The sequence below is a fragment of the Hyperolius riggenbachi genome, chromosome 12 (genome assembly GCF_040937935.1).
Source record: "Hyperolius riggenbachi isolate aHypRig1 chromosome 12, aHypRig1.pri, whole genome shotgun sequence".
Taxonomy (NCBI): Eukaryota; Metazoa; Chordata; class Amphibia; order Anura; family Hyperoliidae; genus Hyperolius; species Hyperolius riggenbachi.
This window is the reverse complement of record NC_090657.1, coordinates 141578976-141602425: the sequence shown is the minus strand read 5'-3', so window position 1 is coordinate 141602425 and position 23450 is coordinate 141578976. Positions and strand designations below refer to the sequence as shown.

The window sequence follows — 23450 nt, the reverse complement described above, 5'->3', positions numbered from 1 at the left end:
TTAAACCAACTGTAGGCAAGCTCATGATAACTGCAATCCCATAACTACCAATTCACTAACCTTTCAGCAAAGCCCTGCTTTTCTTCTGGTATAATACAGTCATACACAAGAGCAGACATTTAAAAAAAAAATCCAGTCCAGGTTTACTGGGTTAGGACAAGTACACACATCCAATTTTAATTGGACAATGATTGGTCAATTTTACCACTTCCATGTAGTATGAGGGCCGACAGATTTTTAATTTTAGGAACAGATTGTTTTGGCAAGCTGTAATACTACACAGAAGTGGTAAAATTGGGCACTCATGCTCATTGTGCCAATGATGGACGAGAATCCCAGTAAAGTTGCCGGGAACAATAGATTGGATGACAGTCATGGTATATACATGTGTATGTTAACTGACCATTCTCATCCTGGTCATTACTGGTGGGGAAATGGATCACAATGACTGACTGCCTTGTGGGGTTTGCCAGTGATCTGTTCTTGCATTACAGGGCTTTTGCTTCCCAATCACTTTAGTAAATCAACCCTGCAGTATGTAGCCAGCTGAAAGACCCAGTTCAGGCTCATGTTTTTTTCTCACTGCACACTATATGGATTATGTCCTCACTTGCCCAAAGTTTCATGTATTGCACATAAACAAGTTTTTGCATTATTTGTTTCCTATTACCCTGCTGGTTTGGTTTGCAGAGCTGACTTCCCCTATTGCATGACCCAAATAAGGAAGGGCTGAGAGACCAGCCAATCTCTCACTTAGAACACAGGGCTGACCCTGCCCGCCGCCTTCTCTGTATTGCTACAGAGAGGTTCAAAGATCAGCAAGAAATGGTTTATGGCAGGCAGATCAATAATGTGAGGTACACATGGGTTCTACGTACACAACTGAAGGGTGTGTGAAAGGTCATCCTTCATTGAACAGTGCATAGGGGAACTGCAGAAACGTAATGCTGCAGCAGAAAGAGGTGGGCTGTGTGCTGGGAAGGAAGCTCTAACTCTACTCGCAGTAAGGAGCTAGTGGATGCAGCCAAGAAGAACTCTAAATAGATTTATTGTGAAAATTCATATTTTCTATTGTTAGCTTTAAAATAATAGACAGCCGAGCTCCAGGCCCAAATCTGAATGCCCCATATGATAGGTTGACCGGCACTGGTATGTAGCTCTAAGCTGCACTAAGATGGTGATGAGGCCTCTAGATTTGAGGTTAACTCATCAGATAAACACAAGCTCCTGCACTGAGATCTTCAAAACATCTGTACCTAGAAGCTGGGTATCAACAGAACCCTTTAACTTCTACAGAATTGCAAACTCTTGTTCTCTGCAGGAGTAGATGTTGGACTTGTACTGCCAATATAGCAATTTCCCCTCTGCTGTTAGGTCTTGTACATTGCGAGTTAATTTCCCCCCCCCCCCCCCCGACTGACAGATAATACAAACATTTCTGATCAACAATCTGATCACTTTGTTCACTTTGTACTCTTTTGACGACTAAATACTAACGCAATAAATAAACTGCTCTATCTTTATGCTTACTTTTTATCAGCTGAAGTTCAGCCAAGACCTTCACATATAATTCACTTTTGTATAACTGGGGTTGTGGGGACAGAGTAAAGATGGCCATACATCAGGTGGCTTGGCAGCTAATCAAACCAAATGAAAATCGGTGCCACCAAGAGCATGCCCGATCAACGATACAACCAATTTTGGGCCGAAATTTGTCGTATGTATTGATCATGCTGCAAGATGGGGATTTGATCAGAATAAACGATTGCCCAAAAGGTTGCTCCTAGGTCTGCTTGTCTGTATGAGCCCTTAGTTATATATGGTATGTGGCAAACTGTGTGTGGGGGGCGGGGGGGGGGGGGGGGACCTGACTTTCACAGCACAGTATGTGCCCATAAAAAGGGATTTTTCTTATGAAGTAAAATGGAGCATACATTCGGTATATTATCATCACATTTTTACTTCCAACTCTATTTCCCTCAGAATTTAATAACATTTCTTCATTTCATGCGTCTTCAGGCGGCAGACAACAAATACATATATATTTAATACAGCTTTGCTATTCTATGCTTCTGCAAAGCAGTCTAAGCGCTCGCTACTCTGCTTTTGAATTAACCCCATGCAGGCTGAGAGGTAGAGGAAGGACTGACAGCCACTGTGGACCCTTTGTGCGCTGGGAGTGGGGTGGAAATGGTTACAGAGACTGCAGGTTAGACAAGCACCCTGCAGGCTGTATTCTGGTTCTCCAGATCAGTGATTTGCAGTGTTTAGATCTTCCACATTCTTCAATCTCTGTCTCCCGTCGAAACCCTCCCCCCCCCCCCTTCCTCTCCTCCATATCAAAGTGTTTGTAGAAATTGATCAAATATTGCAGGGTCTTGTCAAAGCGCATTTACATTACAGCAGTGAGGAGGGCTTGAAGCAGGTTTCCTTGAAGCTTGTTTAACCCCATTCTGAAGCGCAAGGCTGATTTAGTGTTGGCAGTACACTACTTAAATTTTACAGCAGCATGAACACCCAGAGCTGAGCTGTAGAGATGAGCAGATTAGTTTGCTCAATCCAAGATCTATGGCGAGGGAACGTCTGTTGCAAATCTTGCCTGGTTTGCCGGCTGAATTTGTTCACTCTGGTCAGCGTCAAGTCACTGTATATTGCATATGCCAGTTAGCAGTGCCAGTTGGGGATGGTCAGAAATGCAGATTTCCAATACCTACAGAATTCCACATTCCAACAAGCGTCTTTCTGATTTCCACAGAGTTCTGTAGAAATCTGAATTTCTGATTTCCATGAATTTTTTGTTTTGGATTTTTGTCAATTAAGTTAGTAAATTGTTTTTGCGCAATCAGTTATTTTTGAGGGTGTATGCTATTATGCGTAATCCGCATTTCCAATTTGCAACCGCAGTATACTTCCGCAATCTCTGAATGGCCTAATACTTATGGGTCTTGTGATTGGCCTCAAATTTCAGAGTTCTGGTAATGTAGTATTCCGCAGAATTCCAATTTCCATGGTACAATACTGATTCTATGTTTGGTCCAACAGCTTCAAGTCTTGTGATTGGCCTAAAATTGAGTTTCGGTAATGCAATATTCACCCAGAATATCAATTTCCGCATTACTAATTTCTGCATATCAATTTCAGTCACTTAAAGGGAAGGTCCGAGCAAATTTTTGTTAAAAATAGATCTACTTACCCGGGGCTTCCTCCAGTCCCTGGCAGCGGATATGTCCCTTGCCGCAGCTCTGCTTCCAGCCCGTGGACCCCCACTCCGTTGCAGATGCGGACCTCGCCAGGTCGGCATCTTCTGCCCCTGTGCAATCACGCTCACGTGGTCTGGAGTGTTCTGCGCAAACACAGTAGTTCTGAGCCTGCGCATAACACTCCAGACTATGGGAGTGCGACCACAAGTGGCATGACTCAGAGCAGCATGGCCGCGCATGCACAGTAGATGCCAGCATCTGGAACAGAGGGGATCGCGGGCCACCGGCTGGTAGCGGAGCTACGGCAAGGGAGATATCGGCTGCCAGGGGCTAGAGGAAGCCCCAGGTAAGTAGATCTTTTTCTTTTTTGACCACCTTGCAGCTGTCCTTTAAAATGGAACTTTAGCGAAAAGGGGAAAAAAATAAATGAATACATTGCAAAGTGAGAAGTTAAAAAATAGAAAAGAGATAAATAAATGATTGATATTTGCCATGTAATTTGTTCATGTTGTTTGATCCACAATGAGCCTGCACATCATCATCGTTACTAATGGCAGGCAAGAATTTAATTCCTATGGTGGGGGGTATTAAGCTTCTCTGGGGTCGGCTTATCTCAGGGGTGAAAACAACAGTGACGTCTAGAGATACATGCAATCTGAAAGTCACGGTTTACTAACAAAGATTTCTCAAGATCAATTAGCATCACCATAAAGGCTTATGATTGCTTTCCAGTCCAGTTAAAGATTGGATTTATGACGTGTCATCTAAACTCTCTTTAGCCCATAGGCTATTTTAGGGGATTAATGAGACCCCCAAGGTAAGTCAGCTTTCCTATACTGCCTACCTCTGACCTTTCCACCATGTTCCACATCAAACCCTATCTGAAATGCTTATGTTGCACCCCAGAACCACAACCTTGCTACCTAACCCACGCCAACATCTATCCCTATGTCTAACCTTAGCCTTCAACGTAACTTATTTCGGAAAGTAGCAGTAACGTTATTATCTAATTCCTTACCGAAACCTAGGCAATCGCAAACATATCTGTACAGGAGCTTGAGGCCCTCACCCCAACTTTAACCCTTTTAAAGGCTAAACATTTTTAAGATTTCTACCCATTCACACAAACCATGGCCGCACATCTTTTGCCAGTGGAGTCCTCTGCTTAAATGAATCATCATCCTCATTCCTCACTGAACCCCAGAGTCAGCAAACATATTAACATATTGACTTCCTATCCTTCATGAGATTTAGCTATCACATGACCACCCTCTCTCTATCTCTTTCTACCCAGGAAGAATGTGGCAACATGTATGTTAATAACTTGGCAAATTCACAAGAACGGGGCGGCAATAACATTCACAGCACTATAAAAATGGACGATGACAGCATTCAAATCTGGTCACATGACTACAGCTTTTCAAATCTGGTCACATGACTAATCAGTCTCCTGAAAATTTCAGTAAGTAGAGGACTTAAAAGGTAAGTATACCTTTTGAATTTGGGTTACTTTTTGTGGTGTACAAAACAACCCCAACTAAAGAGGCTAAAATGTTTGTTTTAGGTTTGGATAGAGTGAGGAATGATTTTATTTTCTAAAAAAATAGTTGTAGATGGGCTTTATAGTGTATTTGAACTTACGCCCTCCATTACAAATAGAAGCTATGGATGAGTTCCTCTTGCAAAGAGCATTCCATAGTTGATTTTTACTTGCACAAAGCATATTTCAGGAAAACGCATCCTCTATTTCATGGTCAAGTCTATGAAAAATCACAGCGCTAAGTGTCTGACTCCACTGTTCTCCTCTAATGTAAACACTATTTTGTCAGGCGAGAAGCAGAGGCAGCTGTAACCCTTTAGTGTTGTTACATAGTTACATAGTTATTTTGGTTGAAAAAAGACATACGTCCATCGAGTTCAACCAGTACAAAGTACAACTCCAGCCCGTCCCCCACATACCCCTGTTGATCCAGAGGAAGGCAAAAAAAAACCCACAAGGCATGGTCCAATTAGCCCCAAAAGGGAAAAATTCCTTCCTGACTCCAGATGGCAATCAGATAAAATCCCTGGATCAACATCATTAGGCATAACCTAGTAATTGTAGCCATGGATGTCTTTCAACGCAAGGAAAGCATCTAAGCCCCCTTTAAATGCAGGTATAGAGTTTGCCATAACGACTTCCTGTGGCAATGCATTCCACATCTTAATCACTCTTACTGTAAAGAACCCTTTCCTAAATAAATGGCTAAACCGTTTTTCCTCCATGCGCAGATCATGTCCTCTAGTCCTTTGAGAAGGCCTAGGGACAAAAAGCTCATCCGCCAAGCTATTATATTGCCCTCTGATGTATTTATACATGTTAATTAGATCTCCTCTAAGGCGTCTTTTCTCTAGACTAAATAAACCCAGTTTATCTAACCTTTCTTGGGAAGCGAGACCTTCCATCCCACGTATCAATTTTGTAGCTCGTCTCTGCACCTGCTCTAAAACTGCAATATCTTTTTTGTAATGTGGTGCCCAGAACTGAATTCCATATTCCAGATGTGGCCTTACTAGAGAGTTAAACAGGGGCAATATTATGCTAGCATCTCGAGTTTTTATTTCCCTTTTAATGCATCCCAAAATTTTGTTCGCTTTAGCTGCAGCGGCTTGGCATTGAGTACGATTATTTAACTTGTTGTCGATGAGTACTCCTAAGTCCTTCTCCAAGTTTGATGTTCCCAACTGTATCCCATTTATTTTGTATGGTGCTAGACCATTGGTACGACCAAAATGCATGACTTTACATTTGTCAACATTGAATTTCATCTGCCATGTATGTGCCCATATAGCCATCCTATCCAGATCCTGTTGCAATATGACACTATCTTCCTGAGAGTTGATGATTCTGCACAATTTTGTATCATCTGCAAAAATAGCAACATTGCTCACTACTGCATCTACTAGGTCATTAATAAATAAATTGAAGAGCACTGGACCCAGTACAGACCCTTGTGGGACCCCACTGCTAACAGTCTCCCATTTTGAGTACGATCCATTGACCACAACTCTTTGTTTTCTGTCCATTAGCCAGTTCCCTATCCATGCACACAAACTCTTCCCCAGTCCTTGCATCCTCAACTTTTGCACCAGACTTCTGTGGGGAACAGTGTCGAAGGCCTTTGCAAAGTCCAAGTATATCACATCCACAGCATTCCCAATATCCATATTAGCATTCACTACCTCGTAACTACCTTGTAATATATCACTTAGGAGCATCAGCCCAACAGGAAACGCAATTCCAAGGATTTTCAAAAAACAAAATGGCAGCCCCCATAAAACAGAGACAGCAGCTTCTGCAGTACAGGCTGACAAGGGGGTTATATGACAAGTGCGGTAATATTGCCGTTACTACCAGGTATGAGCAAGACCCGAGGTACACGAATAGCATAAGCATTGCTACGGTAATGCACGTTACTAACAAGCATTACTAACTGAGCAATGCTCCCGCTACTCAAGTATTGCGGGTCATACCAATGGCTTAGCTCATGGTACCTGCTGCTGGGAGTAAGCGTAATATTGCCGTGCTCTGTCAGTGCACGGCAATATTACCACTTTACCACTTTTTTGTGCATTAACCCCAAGATGAGATGACACTGAGCTAATAAACACTATTTAGCGATGTAAAACAAGAGTTGAGATCAAGTGAAGGAAAGCTTATTGTGAGTTGGTGGGGCGGGGTACTTCATTTAAAAACAAAAGTTCTGAACAGTGGTTCACACGGTGATCCTAGGAATGTACTGTATATTCCTGCGTATAAGACTACTTTTTAACCCTTGAAAATCTTCTGAAAAGTTGGGGGTCATCTTATACGTCGAGTGTCATTGATGCCAGGTGATATGCCCTATCCTGTTAACGCCTCTCAGATCTCGCTGCTGAGGGTGCGCAATCTTTTCTTCCATGCCGCTCTGATATACAGGTAGATAAAGAGAGCTGACCAATCCGCTTTAGGAGAGTTGACCAATGCAACAAGTCAATTGACTATATACTGTTATATATTGGGTAACACATACAGCACAGCACCAGTATATGTTCATACACAGCACCAGTATATGGTTTTTTTTTTTTTTTTTTTATTATTTTTATATTTAACTGGAAAAGTTGGGGGGTCGTCTTATACGCCCAGTCGTCTTATATGCCGGAATATACGGTATTAAGAGCACGCAGGAGCATAATTTAACGATGGCTGTTCTCTCATACGTTGTGTATTTTTCCCAGTCCCCAGACACAGTTCATACACACCTCGCAGGTGAATGATCTATACTGTGAATGCAGGTGTCAGTACTACACAGCATTCTGCTGATACGATTCATTTACAGGAACGTGGATGGCAATAAAGTATTGCTGAATACTGACACCTGCTTTTAATAAAGAAGTGTTCTAGTCTTCCGTGACTCTTATACACATTGCACTCAGGAGACATTAAAGCCTGGTACAGACATTTGATGGTTGTCAGACGCTTGTGATTGGATCAGCTGACGATGTAATATCTACACAGGCATCCCCATCCTGTACAGCTGACCCAGCTGGGATGATAAGCAATCTGCGGCATCAGATCCTAATGTCTGATTACCATCATAGTTCCCACCACAAGAGGCCGATGGTTTCTCAGGCCGCTTTCTCCGCAGGACGACACATGCTTCTCAGATGAGCGGAGCGTGAATGTTTGTACAAGTCAGACAGAGACAGTAGTCAGGTGTAGCACATGTGCTTTACTTTAAAGGGGAACTTCAGCCTAAACAAACATACTGTCATTAAGTTACCGTACCTTAGTTATGTTCATTAGAATAGATAGGTAATCTAATCTCTTACCCACCCTGTTTTAAAAGAACAGGTAAATGTTTGTGATTTCATGGGGGCAGCTATCTTTAACATGGGGGCAGCCATCTTTTTGGTTGAAAGGAGGTGACAGGGAGCATTAAACACAGTTCCAACTGTCCTGTGTCTTGATCACCCCTCCCAGCTGCACGCACTAGGCTTCAAATCTCAAAACATAAAAAAAAAAACAAATTTTCGCCAAAACAGCCTAAGGAGAACAACAACATCAGAAATCCCATCATGCTTTGCACAGCATCAGGGGAAAAATGCCCGGGCAGTTTTCTTCTGTGCAGCTAAAAATGAGGCTAGGCTAATAAAAACAAAGTTCTGATGCTGTAAAACTGTTAAAGAAACACCAAGCCTTTTCAGTTCTGCTGAGTAGATTTTTAGTCTGGAGGGTCACTTTAACCAGGGCTGCAAATTCATATACTTAAAGTACCCATGAATGAAGTCCATGGTGAGCTAGATTACCCCTTGCCTAGTATCCTGGTGGTGCTCGTTGTCCTTGAGGTTCTACAACACTCCCCCACCCCAGTCCTTTTACATTTCCTGTCCTCAGACCTCTTCATATTCCACAGAATCCTCCAGTCGAATACTAAAAACCAGGAAGATTCTCCTAGTGGTGAACCATGAGAATTGCGCAGGTGCACCTTGGATGTGTTCCGAACACAATAACATTTGTATAAAACTATTCTCCTGCTGGACTAAAAGCCCTCAAGAGCTGCAGCCACAAAAGGGCGTACTCAAGAGGCCACCCTGCAGTGTTAGGGAGTCTTGCCTTGAACTCCTTACTGAATAGCTACTGACGCTAGCCAGGATTCGAACCCTGGGCTCCCATGTCAAAGGTGGTGTCCTTAACCAGTACACTATCCATCCACTGTACCTTGGATATGTTGGTCATTATATTAAAAGGATGGTAGTTATGTAATTGTACTAAATATGGGGATATCACAAAATAATTAACCACTCCAGACTCTGAAATTCTGAATACCCCATTTAAAGCAAAAAGTTTAGTAATCGCTTGGTTCCCTACCAGTCCCAGTAGTCTTGCTTATGCTCTTTGCTGTTCTGAACTGAATGGCAGGCTTCCCGGAATGGCAGACTATTGGGATCCTGACATCTGAGCCTTAAAGACACAGGCTCCCTTTAAATCAAAAGAACTGCTGGAATTACGTTAACTGTTGTTATTTCTCAGTAACCTATAGACACAAAAAATATAACACAATCTTCACTCATCGATACATGACTGACACACAGACAGACAAACATGACCTGCCCGTGTCATTCAGAGGGCAAATTTACACCTTTTTTGTTTTAATGAAATGTGACCATACCGTTCACATGAAGTGCAGTTTGGCACAAGGCACAGCTACAAAAGTGTGTTCTCAAATATGCAACAATATTATCAGCATTAATATTTGCCTCTTCATCATCAGCTGTAACTGTCCCCTATGAGAAGTTTCCTTTTCATTCCTAACTTCTTACCTTTTCAAGTAACCTCTGTCTGATACCTAACTTAGACCTCCCCAACATTAACCTTTTCCTGTTGCATAACCCCAATCTCCCCCCACAACAAAAACCCTTTGCTTAACCTCAGCTTCTCTGTAGGATTTCCCATTCCTGATGCCTAACTAACCTCCCCTCCTTAACAATAACTCATTTACTGATGGCAAACCCTAAGTCAGGGTTCACACAATTTTGTGTCAGTTTTACAAAGACATGTTCACTGCACACGTAATGAATGTCAATGAAGAATCCAAGTTGCTTCTAAAATGTGCGTTTTCCCACAAGTACTTCTTACAGCATACATTCACACATCACACGCACCTACCATTTACCATTGACTTTCAGCCGTTCTGAAAAACCTAATGTGAAAATATGCATATGAAAGCAAATGTTATCAGTTTTTTGCAATGATAAGTGTGAACCCTGCCCAACTCATGAACTAATGGCCCATACTCACGGGCTGCAAAAGTGGCCTGTCGCCAGCACACGTGAGCGTGTGCGCGACAGGCCGGCGACAGCTCGTCGCCAGGTCCCTCCGCATACACACGGCAGAGGGACCTGGCAACTAATGCGACGAAAGCTGTCGCTGTTGTCCCTCCTCCCGCCGGAAGCACCATCTATTTGCTATTATGTTGCTGTCGCTAGTCCGCGTACTCACGCGGACTAGCGACAGTTGCGGCGGAGATGCGGCGGCGACTGTCGCCAGGCGATTGACCGCGCCAATCGCCTGGCGACATCAGCGACGGGCAACAGTTCGGGGTGCGCGCCCGTGCAACGCCGCATACTCACGGGCGACCTGTCGACGCAACACGCGCGCGCCGCATGTTGCGGCGACAATTGTAGCCCGTGAGTATGGGCCATTACACTCACTTTCTGTCACCGATCCTACACCATGTTGAGTCCAAACAATGACTGACATTTAATTAGTTAGCGCCTAGGCTATATAAAGTAGTAGCAAGTACCAGTGCCCAAATCAAGTACTTGTGGTCAAGATGTCCCTGGCAGGTAACTCTTAGTGCCAGTCACCAAGTCAGCTTTATAATAGTAAGGTCCTGTTCATACTTCTCTACATTCATGCAGGTCTAATGAGAACTTAGCACTGTACAGGGGAAGCACATGGGAAAAGTGCCTATTCCAATAGCGACACCTCTAGACAAGAGCTTTGAATAGTGGCATCCACAGGCACAGTGCCCAAGAGTAAATCCAGTTCTCAATCCCAGCATGCTATATTGGTGTTAATTATGTGTGATGCCATTATCATGAGTTACGATCTGATATTATTTAGAACAGCATTTATGTATAAGTCAAATTATGTGATGTAATAGACCAATTTATAGGGCCATTATAAATACATTTAATGGCCCTTCCTTTTAATAGTCCTCTTTAGACGTCCTCGCAGATATTCCCCACCGTCTCTCTCCAAGGCCCCTGCGCAGCAGGCGGACGCTATTCCATGTCATCTTCTACTTTTATTACACAATTAGCCTGGCCTATATACAACACTTCCCGCTAATTAGTGATAATACCTATTGTTTGCAACCTACTGAAGAAATGACAAGTCACTGAGGCGGACAGGGGGAGCTAAAGTAACAAGTGACAAGAGCAAGTCTGGTTTTATTCCAGAAATGAATCAAAGGAGAAATGTGAGCCTTGAACGAGCAAAGAGATGCAAATAATGTTAAAACTGCATATTTGATACAAAACACCAAAACTACGGTAATACAGTGACCGTGGAAATTGTAATTCAAAATAAATATGTGTGCACATACAGTGTACACAGTGGCTGGAATTCTCACCTTGTAGTATTTGAGTCTCAGGTTTGATTGACAGCTAGGACACTATTTACATGAAGATTGCATGTTCTCCCTTTTTTTGCGCACGTTTTCTCCAGGCATTATAGTTTTCTCCCATTGTGGTATGAAACTCAAAAGTACTTTTTTGCTTAAAAACATTAAACGCAGCAAAGAAAAAAAAAACAAAAATAAAAATAAAATATAAAACAGTAAAAGATTGGTCTAACTTCACTTGAAAGTGTATTTGCACTTCACTTAAGCTATTTAATCACGTTGGCAGATACAGAAAAAAAATGATCAGATTGTCTTGTAACTAAGTCATTTCTGTGCAAAGAAAGCAGGCCCTCTTAATCCCAACCTGACATTGTTTATAAGGTAATGGAGATGGCAGGTTCCATAATCCTCTCACTTCAGGATCTCTTTAAAGGGACCCTGACCTCTAAAAAGCCCACCGTAGGTCAGGAGGTCCCACGGCAGCGTCCTGGCTCCTCTCCCGGTCTCTCCGCACAAATGGCTCCCGGCGACACCGGGCCCGAGTGTCGGGCCCTCTATTCCTGGAAGATGACGTTAGTGGTCATCACGGCAGCCGCCTCACGTCATCACGGTGGCCGGCGTGACTGTACTGCGCATGCGTCATTAAACCGCGCATGCACAGTACAGTCATGCCGGCCACCGTGATGACGACTAATGTCATCTTCCAGGAAGAGAGGGTCCGACTCTCGGGCCCGGTGTCGCCGGGAGCCATTTGTGCAGAGAGACTGGGAGAGGAGCCAGAACGCTGCCGTGGGACCTCCCGTCCTACGGCGGGCTCCAGAAAGCCCCAGGTAAGTACCAATTTCGATTATTTTCAGAACTCGGAGTCCCTTTAAAGAGTAATTTAACCTGCAGTATTTTTACTTTCAAATATCTGAGTGCTCAGTAGCACCACATGTCCATCATCAGTCTAAAATGATCAGACGAATATTCAGTGGCATCATTCTTGCACATGGAGAAGAGAATCTGTTGTGAAATGAGCTCTGACAAGTATTGAGTAGCCGACAGACTAAGACCCAAGCTTTGTATGTACTAAGAAATAGCAATAATTGTTCCCACTGGAAGGTCGTTATACAACAGTGTGAAGTTATTTTTCTTTTTTAAATTAAAAGCAAAGGGAGTCATTTTTTAAAGATTAAACTGCAGATAAAGTCTACTGGGAGCATTGGAGATCAAGCAATGTGATGTGGAATGATGTCAAAGACCTCAACATTTTAGGGTACAAAAACAAACAAACATAAAAACAACCCAGCAAATTAAACTGGAAAGTTACATTTTGTTTGCACAAAATTACAAAATGTTTTGTGCAACTTCAATCCATATTCAAAGGTAAATGACAACTTTACTATAAAATTGATTTAAAATCCAAGTAGTTTTATGTCCACATTATAGAAGATTATTATTTTTTCCTCAAAGCTGCAGAAAAGTGAAACACCTGCTGGACCAGTTCACAGATGCTCAAATCCCCCTCATCAACCACCAGCTACCTTCTCAATCCACCCAGCTCCTAGTCATTCTGACACTGCCCTGGAATGACAGAGGTGGTAGGTTGTCAGCAAGAAAGCATGGCTTCAGTTGACAAAGCAATCACTCTCCTTCCTGCATGCCCATGTGACTAACTATGGAGTGTTACCCACTGAGAGTGAGCAGGCAGCTGTAGGTTGCTCTGAGGGATTTTGCCTCCCATACAACTCCAGTGCTATGCTGATTTTACAAAGATTCAGGGATCAGATAAAGGGTGTTCGATTCACATTCTCAGATATCTTTTTATTCAAAATTGATCGGCTTGGTTCTCTGCAGTCAACTAAAGGTGCCCAACAACTATCCAATTTCCTGAACAATTCCCCAGTTTTACAAGCCCTACTCCATAGAGCCAAATTAATCCATGCCATGTACTGATGAGGATCAAACAATCCGAAACAGTCTGTATGCATGTTGGATTATTACGGCTCTGTACTAATTAACAAGCTGACACAACATTGCATTCCAGCGGTTCTGGAGGTGTGTTTAGCTTCTAAGGGTACAATGGTTAATTTGCATATATTCAGCCGTGATGCCCTGGGAGACATCTCAAGTTCACTCCAACCTGAATTATCGCAAATTCTTTCTGTTTTAGGAAAGCAAACTTTTGTTTTCCAATCCCATCATTGTGATTGATTGGAAATGATTGTTTGTGCCCACGGAGGGGAAAACGATAAGCAATCTGATCAGACTACAATAATTGTTCCAAAATTTGAATGGACAAAATGATTAATAGAACAATTGTACCTGATCTAATCGATCATATGATTGATCATTTAGGAGATTGTACTGTTAATGAGCATGTGTAGATTTTTTCCAGGTCACCTGGATAGAGTACTGGTTATGGCTGTGCCCTTTGATGTAGAATTTGAGCCTTTGAACAGGGTTGGAATCCCAGCTTAAGCCAGTTCATAAAACAGTAAGGAGTCTTTGGGCAAGGCTCCCTAATGATCCCGGTCACATGTGGAATGTGCAGTGGCTGAATCCACCCGGAAAGCGCAATATCATTGTTCTGTGTCTTGTCTAGATTAGGTACCCTACCAAGATTCTGGGATTTAGCGTGCGTGCGTGTGTCTGTGTGTGTGTGTCTGTGTGTGTGTGTCTCTGTGTGTGTGTGTGTGTCTCTGTGTGTGTGTGTGTGTGTGTGTGTGTGTGTGTGTGTGTGTGTGTGTGTGTGTGTGTGTGTGTGTGTGTGTGTGTGTGTGTGTGTGTGTGTGTGTGTGTGTGTGTGTGTGTGTGTGTGTGTGTGTGTGTGTGTGTGTGTGTGTGTGTGGAATTACAGTTGGAATTACATGTATGGTCTGCTAACACAAATTTGCCATAGTCAATCGCAACAATAAAATCACAGACAGGTGAAGTGGTCAACATTGATTGTAGTATTACAATGGGGTGGGTTATATCAGTTTTTGAAAGCAGTGTATTGGAATCAGGAATATAGGGCAAGTGTAAGGACCTAACAAATGGACAAGGATTACATTGTGATGGCTAGATGACTGGGTCAGAAAATCTCCAAAGTGGCAGGTCTTGTGTGATGTTCTCAGTATATACTTAGGAACAACCAAAAGTGGTCCAAGAGAAGACAACCAGTGAACCAGTAAAAGGGTCATAGGAACCCCCAAAGCTTATTGATTTGAATAGTGGATGAAGGATATCCTGCATGGATCAATTCCAGAGAGGAGCTACTGTAACACAAACTGATTAGAAAACTTCATGCTACCTATGAGGGAAAGGTGTCTGTATACATATGCCCCTGTCACTCGCCAGGCTAGGATGGGGCAGGGTTTTCAGGCTACTGCATACCGTCAGTCAAAATCCTAGTCTCTAAGGGGAGTGGCTGAGCTCTGGTTCATAAGGACCAAACCACTTCTCTCCAGATACTACTATCAGTTCCAATCATGCTTTGCAATGTAATAGGTACAAATTGGACACCACTGTAGTAGGTTCAGCAGCCATTAATTGTTGAAGCCAGAATTCAGGAGGTTTAGACCAGGTTGGGGAAACCTTGCTGACATTATTCAGGAACGTAAGATAAAAAAATAATGCTGAAATCAAGAGATGTACATCTAATGTTTCTATGTAGACTTGGAGTTAAATTCTGAGCCTTGTTAGGTGCATTTATGCACCCAGTAACACTATGCGAAGCATTCTCTTTGAAACCAGAGGATCAATGCTTGGGATACCGCAGGGCTTCTGTAGGGGCATTCTTTGCGGATTACAGAGATTCTTTAAGCACAGTGTTTAAGCGCACACACGTGTCACACTCCTGGCACACTCCTTTGGATTGCGGGGTATGTAGCCGGCACAAGTGTGTCTCGCACTCCTAGTTCCAGAAATAGCAGTGTAAGACACACAACACACACACACTCTCGCACCCAGCCATGCCAGTCAGCTGTGCTCGTGCACAATACGACTCAGAGCATCCGTTCAGCATTCAGCTTTGAAGCTAAATTGGTCATCATCCCCAGTGTGGAGGGGGGTGTGGCTAGCCTCTAACCAGATCCTGGAATCACTAAGAGTCATATACTAGTCCTTGGGTGACTGATGGCACACGTGCCTCTACTTTACACCCATGTATCTAAATACCCTTTCCCACCCTTTCTGCTGCCAGATATGCAGAGTCTACGCCATCTCATAAAGAGGATCACGTAACATTTCCAACAGATGTCGTGGAAAAATTAGCAGTAGCCCGATTTAAACATGCCTGTCATTTTTTCCCCCCTAGAAGAAAAAAAAAAGTGCTAATACGTGAAATGGACTTGCTGCATAAATGGTTTAGTTGTTATCCTTAGTTTAGATTCTATTTGTTATAACATACAGAAAAGCTGGAGCAGGAGGTGGATACTCATTCCTCTGCAGAACCACATTGTATAGCAACAGAGCACTGAAGGGTCACGGCAAGATCTCATTTGTCAAAATTGCAGATTAATGTATATCGTTATAAACAACATCATATACTGTAACTATCTTTATGGCCCATTTTACACTGGCATTGCAAGTGTGCGTTACGTTATTTCACCGCAGGGTAACGCAACAGCAATGCAAGTCAATGGGGCCTAGCACACTTATCACATTGTGCTGCCTCAGAAAAGTTCTTCCTGCCACAATCTCGATGGAAGTCAATGGGCAATACAGTAAGTATGAAAGATGGATCGCAGAGCAACAGGGTGCGCATGCGCAGGCTGACAGGAATCCCAGTGATGTACTTCCTGTCTAGCAGGGAGAACGTCACTAAGAGGCACTATGCATATGACCTTGTTGGCACACTCTGCCTCAGGGTCATATGTTTGTCATTTTTTGCGCTGCGGTGGGATGCGGCAGGAGCATGGCATCGCGCCGAAATGCAAAAAATCAGGTCTAAAACTGAGCTTAAAGGAAAAGCAGTAAACAACAGTTAGGGCCCGTTTCCACTAGGGTGGAAACCGCCGCGATTCCGCAGAGTTTCCCCGCACATGAATCACACGGGGAAACTCTGCCATAGGGGAGAATGGTGCCGCCGGCCGAATCGCTTGCTGTAGCGATACGGCTGGAACCCTCTGCAGAATTCGCAGCGGCACGGCTGATGGGAGTCGCCTGCGATCCTGCCCACCCGCTCAGTGTCGGCGTGCGTCTCGCAGACGCACGCCGCACTAGTGGAAACGAGCCCTTACAGACGGCCAATGAATGATGATGCGTGTGCATTTTGAAAGACCGTCATAACGGATCACAAGAAAGATCTTGAGTGCCTGACCGTCCCAGCACACTGTTCTCCAACCTTACCCTGCCCACGAGAAACTGTGTCCTCATCTCTCCTTCCCTCTCCATAGCAACAGAACATGTTACAAGGCTTGCAACCAAGCAATGTGTCTGTACAGCACTTAGCCAAGAACTGTTGCCCAAGGCACTGGGATTTTGTGTGTACTCAAGTTAAATTTAGTCCAACAGATCGAGGCAACAATTATCTCCCATTTGTGGGTATCTTAAAAGAAATTTCCATATTTCTTGAAACACAAAACAAAACACCCAATCTGTTAATTTCAACTCTATATCGCAAGAATCAATGGCAAACCTTTTAACAGCTTCCTTTGTTTTTATGTGCCTATAAAACACACATTCCACAGCATTCCTAACAGAAACTGGTAGAGTTTGCTGCTGATCACTGAATTACTGACAATCAATCTGGCTCTAAGCTGATCATGCAGCAAGACTGAGGTTTATGGATGGACACTGTGGCCTAGTGGATAGCACTCTTGTCTTGCAGCGCTAGGTCCCAGTTCAAATCCCACCCAGTCCAAGATCTGCAAGGAGTTTGCACGTTCTCCGTGTCTGTGTGGGTTTACTCCAGGCACTCCAGTCTCCTCCCACATCCCAAAAACATACAGATAAGTTAATAGGCTTCCCCCTAAATTTGGCCCTAGACTACAATACATACATAGACATATGACTATGGTAGGGATTAGATTGAGAGCTCCTCCTAGGGACAGTTAGTCACAAGACTATATATATATATATATATATATATATATATATATATATATATATATATATATATATATATATATATATATATATATATATATATATATACGATGTAAATCGCTGCAGAATATGTCAGTGCTATATAAATACTCCATAATAATAATACTCCAAACAGGGTACAGTTGTCATGGTTACAAAAAAGTGTAATTTGGGCTTACTTGTAGGCAAATTACAAATGACTTGTGCAATACAGATACAGGTTTATGGCAATATGGCACCAAAGAGTGAAATTGCCTTTAGGAGTCATTTATTATGAGAAAGCAAAACATCAGTCAGTTTTACTGGAGCATTTTAGTCCCTTCCTGATTCAGATTTGTTTCTTGGTGATGAGAAAATGCTATTTTATAAAGATGGTTGCAGAGAAAACTGTAGCAAAAAGTGGTGCATTTGCCCAGAGAAACCAATCAGGTTTTCAGCTGTGAAACAACACATGGATTTAACCACTTGGCTGGTTCACACTATGCGCGATTGCGCTAAAGCAGTGTCACCCTATGAGGGTATTCTCACTGCAGCATTGCGATTTTAACATAATAGAAAACGTACTCCCTGTACCATTTTTAGAGTGATTTTTATTAAAATAATGTGCAAAAATGCACATCTTGAGGGAGACAATAGCAACTGCATGGATAAATACAAACTAGTGGATTACTTACTGTCCTCTTATGACAGAGCTAATCTAAACTAGCAGTGTGTCTGCAAAGCGGCTCTTCAGAAATCCATAATGGTCACCAGGCTTTAAAGGGGAACTGAAGTAAGAGGTATACGGAGGCTGCCATATTTATTTCCTTTTAATCAATACCAGTTGCCTTGCAGCCCTGCTGGTCTATTTCTCTGCAGTAATATCTGAATAACACCAGAAACAAGCATGCAGCTAGTCTTGTCAGATCTGGCTTTAAAATCAGAAACACCTGATCTGCTGCATGCTTGTTCAGGGGCTATGGCTAATAGTATTAGAGGCAGAGGATCAGCAGGGCTGCCAGGCAACTGGTATAGCTTAAAAGGAAATAAACATGGCAGCCTCCATATTCCTCTATCTTCAGTTGTCCTTTAAGCTATACATGCAACTTAGTTGGTAGTCAGTAGTGAGGCACAGTCTAAATAAAGGTGGCCAAACAGTTCCCAAGGGTTCCTGTTGCTATCCAGCTGATTTGATTATTTGTTCCATTACGCTGAAATCTATTAAAAAACTACCTTAAGTGAAGTGTGTGGAGGGATTTGATCAGATAGACCCCGCTGTGATCAGATTATGATCTGAGAGAAATCTGTTGGTCACATCGACCAGTGTATGGCCAGCGTAACTCTTCTATAAGCATTCTGCTTAGCAGAGGAGGAGGAGACCAATGATAGCCTAGGTCCCTAATGCCTCCAGTCTTGAGGGAAGCAGTAGATTGCATATTCTCCCACTCTGAAGACGGTCTAGCCTTCAGTTAAATACACATTTTAGATCGCAGTAAATGTCGAAGACAATCAAACAGCCCAGTGAACATTCTGTATAGAAGGGGTAGTGGTAATCTATAGCAGTTGAACAGTAAAAACAAAGCAATAAAGTGGATCCCTCTTTCTCCCCAACTAGAGTCAGCCAAGGGAAATCAGTGGGGGTAAGGATAAGATGGTGTTTGTGGGGTGCAACATTTTTGAGTGTCAAAGTAGACATGGCATCCCCTATGTGAAGACGCTAAACAACAAACGGGAAAAAGTGCTTACAAACACATGGATGGGCATCAAAACACAAACGGCTTAGTACCAATACAAACACATATGAATGCATACAAACACTTAAATGCAGGGTTTCTCAAACCTGTCCTTCTGACTCCACAACGGTGCATGTTTTGCAGGTAACCTTACCTATGCACAGGTGGGGTAATTAGTGTCTCAGCTACATGGAATCCACCTAACTTGGACACTAATTACTCCACCTGTGCATAGGTGAGGTTGCCTGCAAAACATGCACCATTGGGAAGCCATGAGGACAGGTTTGAGAAACACTGACTTAATGAGTGTTAAAGTGCACTCATATATAAAAACAAAAATGCATGTGAACTAAGCATAAAGAGCATACAGACATCCAATAGTGACTGCAATTAATGATCACATCTGTAAGTAGCCTCAAGCAATGTTTGCTTTGCATCTGACACTTTGCTCTGACGTGTTTAGCGCAAGATATTCTAAAGGCGATCGTTAATGATCATTTTGGATAGCAGTTTTAGAAACAATGCCTGCACAGACACGCGGCTGGGCAAAAACTGAGCAGCCAGTTCTGTTGTATGGCGAGGAGAAGTGGGGTAAAAGTTGGAGAATAGACAGAGTAGCAGAGGTTGGCCATTTAGTGATCTGGCAGGTGGACTACTAAATGCCATTGTTGGATATGGATAATAGTTGATCATCCAAGCAGATCAGGAGTGATTGTCAAGGACAACAATAAGCTATTGTTGATAGGTATGTTTGTGCATTGAATTGGCAGTGGAGTCACCTGCAGAAGTATTTCTCAGTTACCCGCCACACATGGTCCAGCAAACCCTAGGAGTCCTGCTCTGTTGTCCCTGCAGTGAGTGAAGCTGCTGGCCATGCTATGGTACATAGGAAAACATCTAGCACATTGGCCATGGAAACCAGAGCTCTTTCAGCTGTGTCTGCATTTGTTAAACTACCACCCATTTTTTTGTCTGGTGAGCTTTGTGTAACCCTAAATACCTCCACCTTCCCCTGTGCCTCATTATTTCTGCGTGAGCATTCCGAGACTGAATGCCTGCCTTGTAGGAATACCTACACCACACTGACTCGCGGCTCCATGAGATCACAGCTATCTCTGTTCTCTAAGTTACTGTAACTTCCTTCTCTGTTAAAGACCTTGCTGCAGTCCAAGTCTGGAACTCTGGCAATCCCCTACTAAGCTGCCCTTCCTAAGAAAAGGGAACAGAACAGGGGCATAGCATTTCCCTCTCTTCTATCCACAATGAGGGGAAAGACAAATGATATACAGGCACGCTCATTACAAATATTACTAAAATATACCAGATTAACAGCTGTGATTATGACATCATTCACAAGCCAGTAAACGCTTCATATAAACAAGTTAAACACATTGGCATTCAGTGTCTCATATTCTTATTACGCAGAGGCAAAAAAAAAAGTCCCATTACCATAAGCACAGTATTTTAGTGTACAGCTGAAAGGATATTTCATACACAGTCCCCAGTGCTGTCCAGCTGGCGGTCTGGCTGGACATTATACAGAAAGCATCATTGTCCGATCCTCTCCTGATAAGCCAGTCAATTAGCATTATGTGGAATCCAGCGCTAGCCCTTTTCATAATATGTAGGCAGATTAATGGAAATTGCATAGAAAAAGCTTAGCACTGTCTGATCCTGTCCTGATCATCTACGGTTCTTGTGACATTGCTCATCTATGTAGAAAGCGCTGTCTAATGTGGAGTTGTGGGACTGCCGAGCGTTTCTATAGGACCCCAAACTGTTTGATCCTGAACTGATGACCTCGGGGGATGACATGACTCACCCTAATAACACCCAGTCAATTATTAACAAGAATGTGTAGTCATGAGACCCAAACTATTCTATGTATTGATTATCTACAAGAATGCCATCACTTCTACAGAAAGCATTGTGCTCATTCTCAGCGATAACATGCAGTCATTAAACCGCAAGCGTCCAATCCTATTCTGATAAAATATCAAAATGTCCACTGGACATAAGACAGCCAAGCACAGCCTGACCTGTCCAGATAACATGTAGCCAGATCATTGCTAAGCAGTATCTGACCCTATCCTAATTCCTGATCAGCTACACTTGTGGCATCCTCTATCACCACAGCAGGGTTCAGTCCAATGATCCCTATAACATCTAGTTAGAGGACTATAATAGACATTTCTGTACAGCCTAAACTACTTAAACCTAGTTCAACATTATGACATCAGCAAGATAAACAACATAGCCTAACCCTACCCTGTCATGATCTAGCCAGATTGTCAGCAATATCCTGGTTATCTAATATCCTCTAGTCTATAAAAAGTGCAACTGGTAGGAACAGACTGTAACCCCCACATCACATTCATTGCTGAACTAAATTGCAGTTAGTAACTTAACTAATTCCGCCGCCTGTACACAGGACTGGTGGCAGGTTAGGTAGACGCAGGAAGAATGGCTCAAGATTATATCTATATATGTGTTTATGGCAAAATAACAAAAGTTACTGTAGGTAATATGTTGTTGGACTAACTGCAGGTAGAGGTTTCTAGCTCCAACCATCAGCTCATCTGCATCAGGCAAGGCTACAAAAAAATGACGCTGCTTTTAAGACGCACTTTTCTGACCACACACATTTCAATTGCGACAGTTCAGAGGTAGTTTGCATCTGATAAAAGGATTGCATCTATCCAAAAACGAAACTGAGAAGTTAGCAATTGATTAATTGCGATCATTTTATCGATTTTGAGAGTCAGAGATTTTAAGGTTGGTGCACACCATGCAATTTTCCTGTCTGTTTGGCGACTCGATTGATAATTTCTGGTATGTCCAATCTGCTTTCAATTTTCAGATCATTACAGCACAAAATCAATCCCGAGCAGATCGGACATGCTGAAAATGATCAATCAACCCATTGATCTGACCGTAAAATTGCATTGTGAGTACCAGCCATAAGGTGCCAACTAAAGGTACAATCTATGATTCCATATGATCTAGTAATAGGAGGGACTGCCTAAAATATCCATTCAAAGTATATTTGCTCACTTTACCCTTCTGCTACATAGATTGAGCAGTATTGGATATATTCAAAGTACCAAACTGAATAGATCATTCTTAAAACATTCAAACAACCATTTGTTTTTAAAGCCACTAGTTTAAGAAGACTGCATTAAAATGTATACATGAGGGGGCACTCTATGTGCACACACAGCGTACAGTAGGCAAAACAACTCTTACACAAAGCCCTGTACAACTAATCAGCCAGTATGCATAGAAAGAGACTCAGAAAGGAATGGAATAAGAGCAAAGTTACATTACCTGCAGATACCTCCCCTCCAGCTGTACGGAGGAGATGGAGGAGCAGGAGAAGGATGAGCTGACAGGCAGACCCATGCATTGTATTCTGCGGAGCGGATCCACCAAGTGCCAGCCAGGCAAAGCCAGCGAGGGGGTTAACATCCTAAAGTCATGCCTGCATAGGTGAGGGCGACGGCAGCAGCTTGGCAAGGGAGCGGAGCTGGCATAGGCAGGCAGGCAGTTCACTATAGTAAGCTACACTGCCGCTGTTGCAACTGAAGTGGCTTAAACTGATCGGGGAAGGATTGAGGGAAAGCGAGAGAGAGGGAGCGAGAGAACAGTTTAAAGATTTCCCCGGAGCCTTAATGCCTGCCTCCCTCTCTTCCCTCCCCTCCCTGCCAGCAGCCGCCAGCTGCACTGCAACGCAGCCTGCAAGGGTTAATCGCCAGCCCAAATCTCCAGCACGAGACTCCACGTTCCTGTGTCAAAGCAAGGAGGCTCCAGGCAACAGCAACAGGAGCTGCTCCATGGCATGGTGTGCTGCTGATGGGAGAGGAGGATAGGGACCACGTGTGCAGCTGATGGGAGAGGAGGATGGGGATGATGGTGTGCAGCTGATGGGAGAGGAGGATGGGGATGATGGTGTGCTGCTGATGGGAGAGGAGGATGGGGATGATGGTGTGCTGCTGATGGGAGAGGAGGATGGGGATGATGGTGTGCTGCTGATGGGAGAGGAGGATGGGGATGATGGTGTGCTGCTGATGGGAGAGGAGGATGGGGATGATGGTGTGCAGCTGATGGGAGAGGAGGATAGGGATGATGGTGTGCTGCTGATGGGAGAGGAGGATAGGGATGATGGTGTGCTGCTGATGGGAGAGGAGGATGGGGATGATGGTGTGCTGCTGATGGGAGAGGAGGATGGGGATGATGGTGTGCTGCTGATGGGAGAGGAGGATGGGGATGATGGTTTGCTGCTGATGGAGAGGAGGATGGGGATCATGGTATGCTGCTGATGGGAGATGAGGAAA

At 43.3% G+C, this 23450-nt stretch overlaps 1 protein-coding gene across 12 annotated transcripts in view; it reads right to left on the bottom strand.

Annotated features, from left to right (window-relative positions):
• Positions 1–23450, bottom strand: part of PTPRT (protein tyrosine phosphatase receptor type T) — an 852204-nt gene that overhangs the window by 696952 nt on the left and 131802 nt on the right. For 4 of the 12 annotated variants that reach the window (XM_068262865.1, XM_068262862.1, XM_068262863.1 and 1 more), the window contains exon 1: positions 22444–22877. The exons of 1 other annotated variant lie outside the window; for it this stretch is intronic. In XM_068262865.1, the coding sequence (XP_068118966.1) occupies positions 22444–22522 (79 nt within the window). In that variant the 5' untranslated portion in view covers positions 22523–22877. Of the gene's footprint in view, positions 1–20565; positions 20624–22443; positions 22879–23450 lie in introns of those variants that run through there. 7 more of the 12 variants (XM_068262867.1, XM_068262868.1, XM_068262869.1 and 4 more) reach the window with 4 other exon arrangements.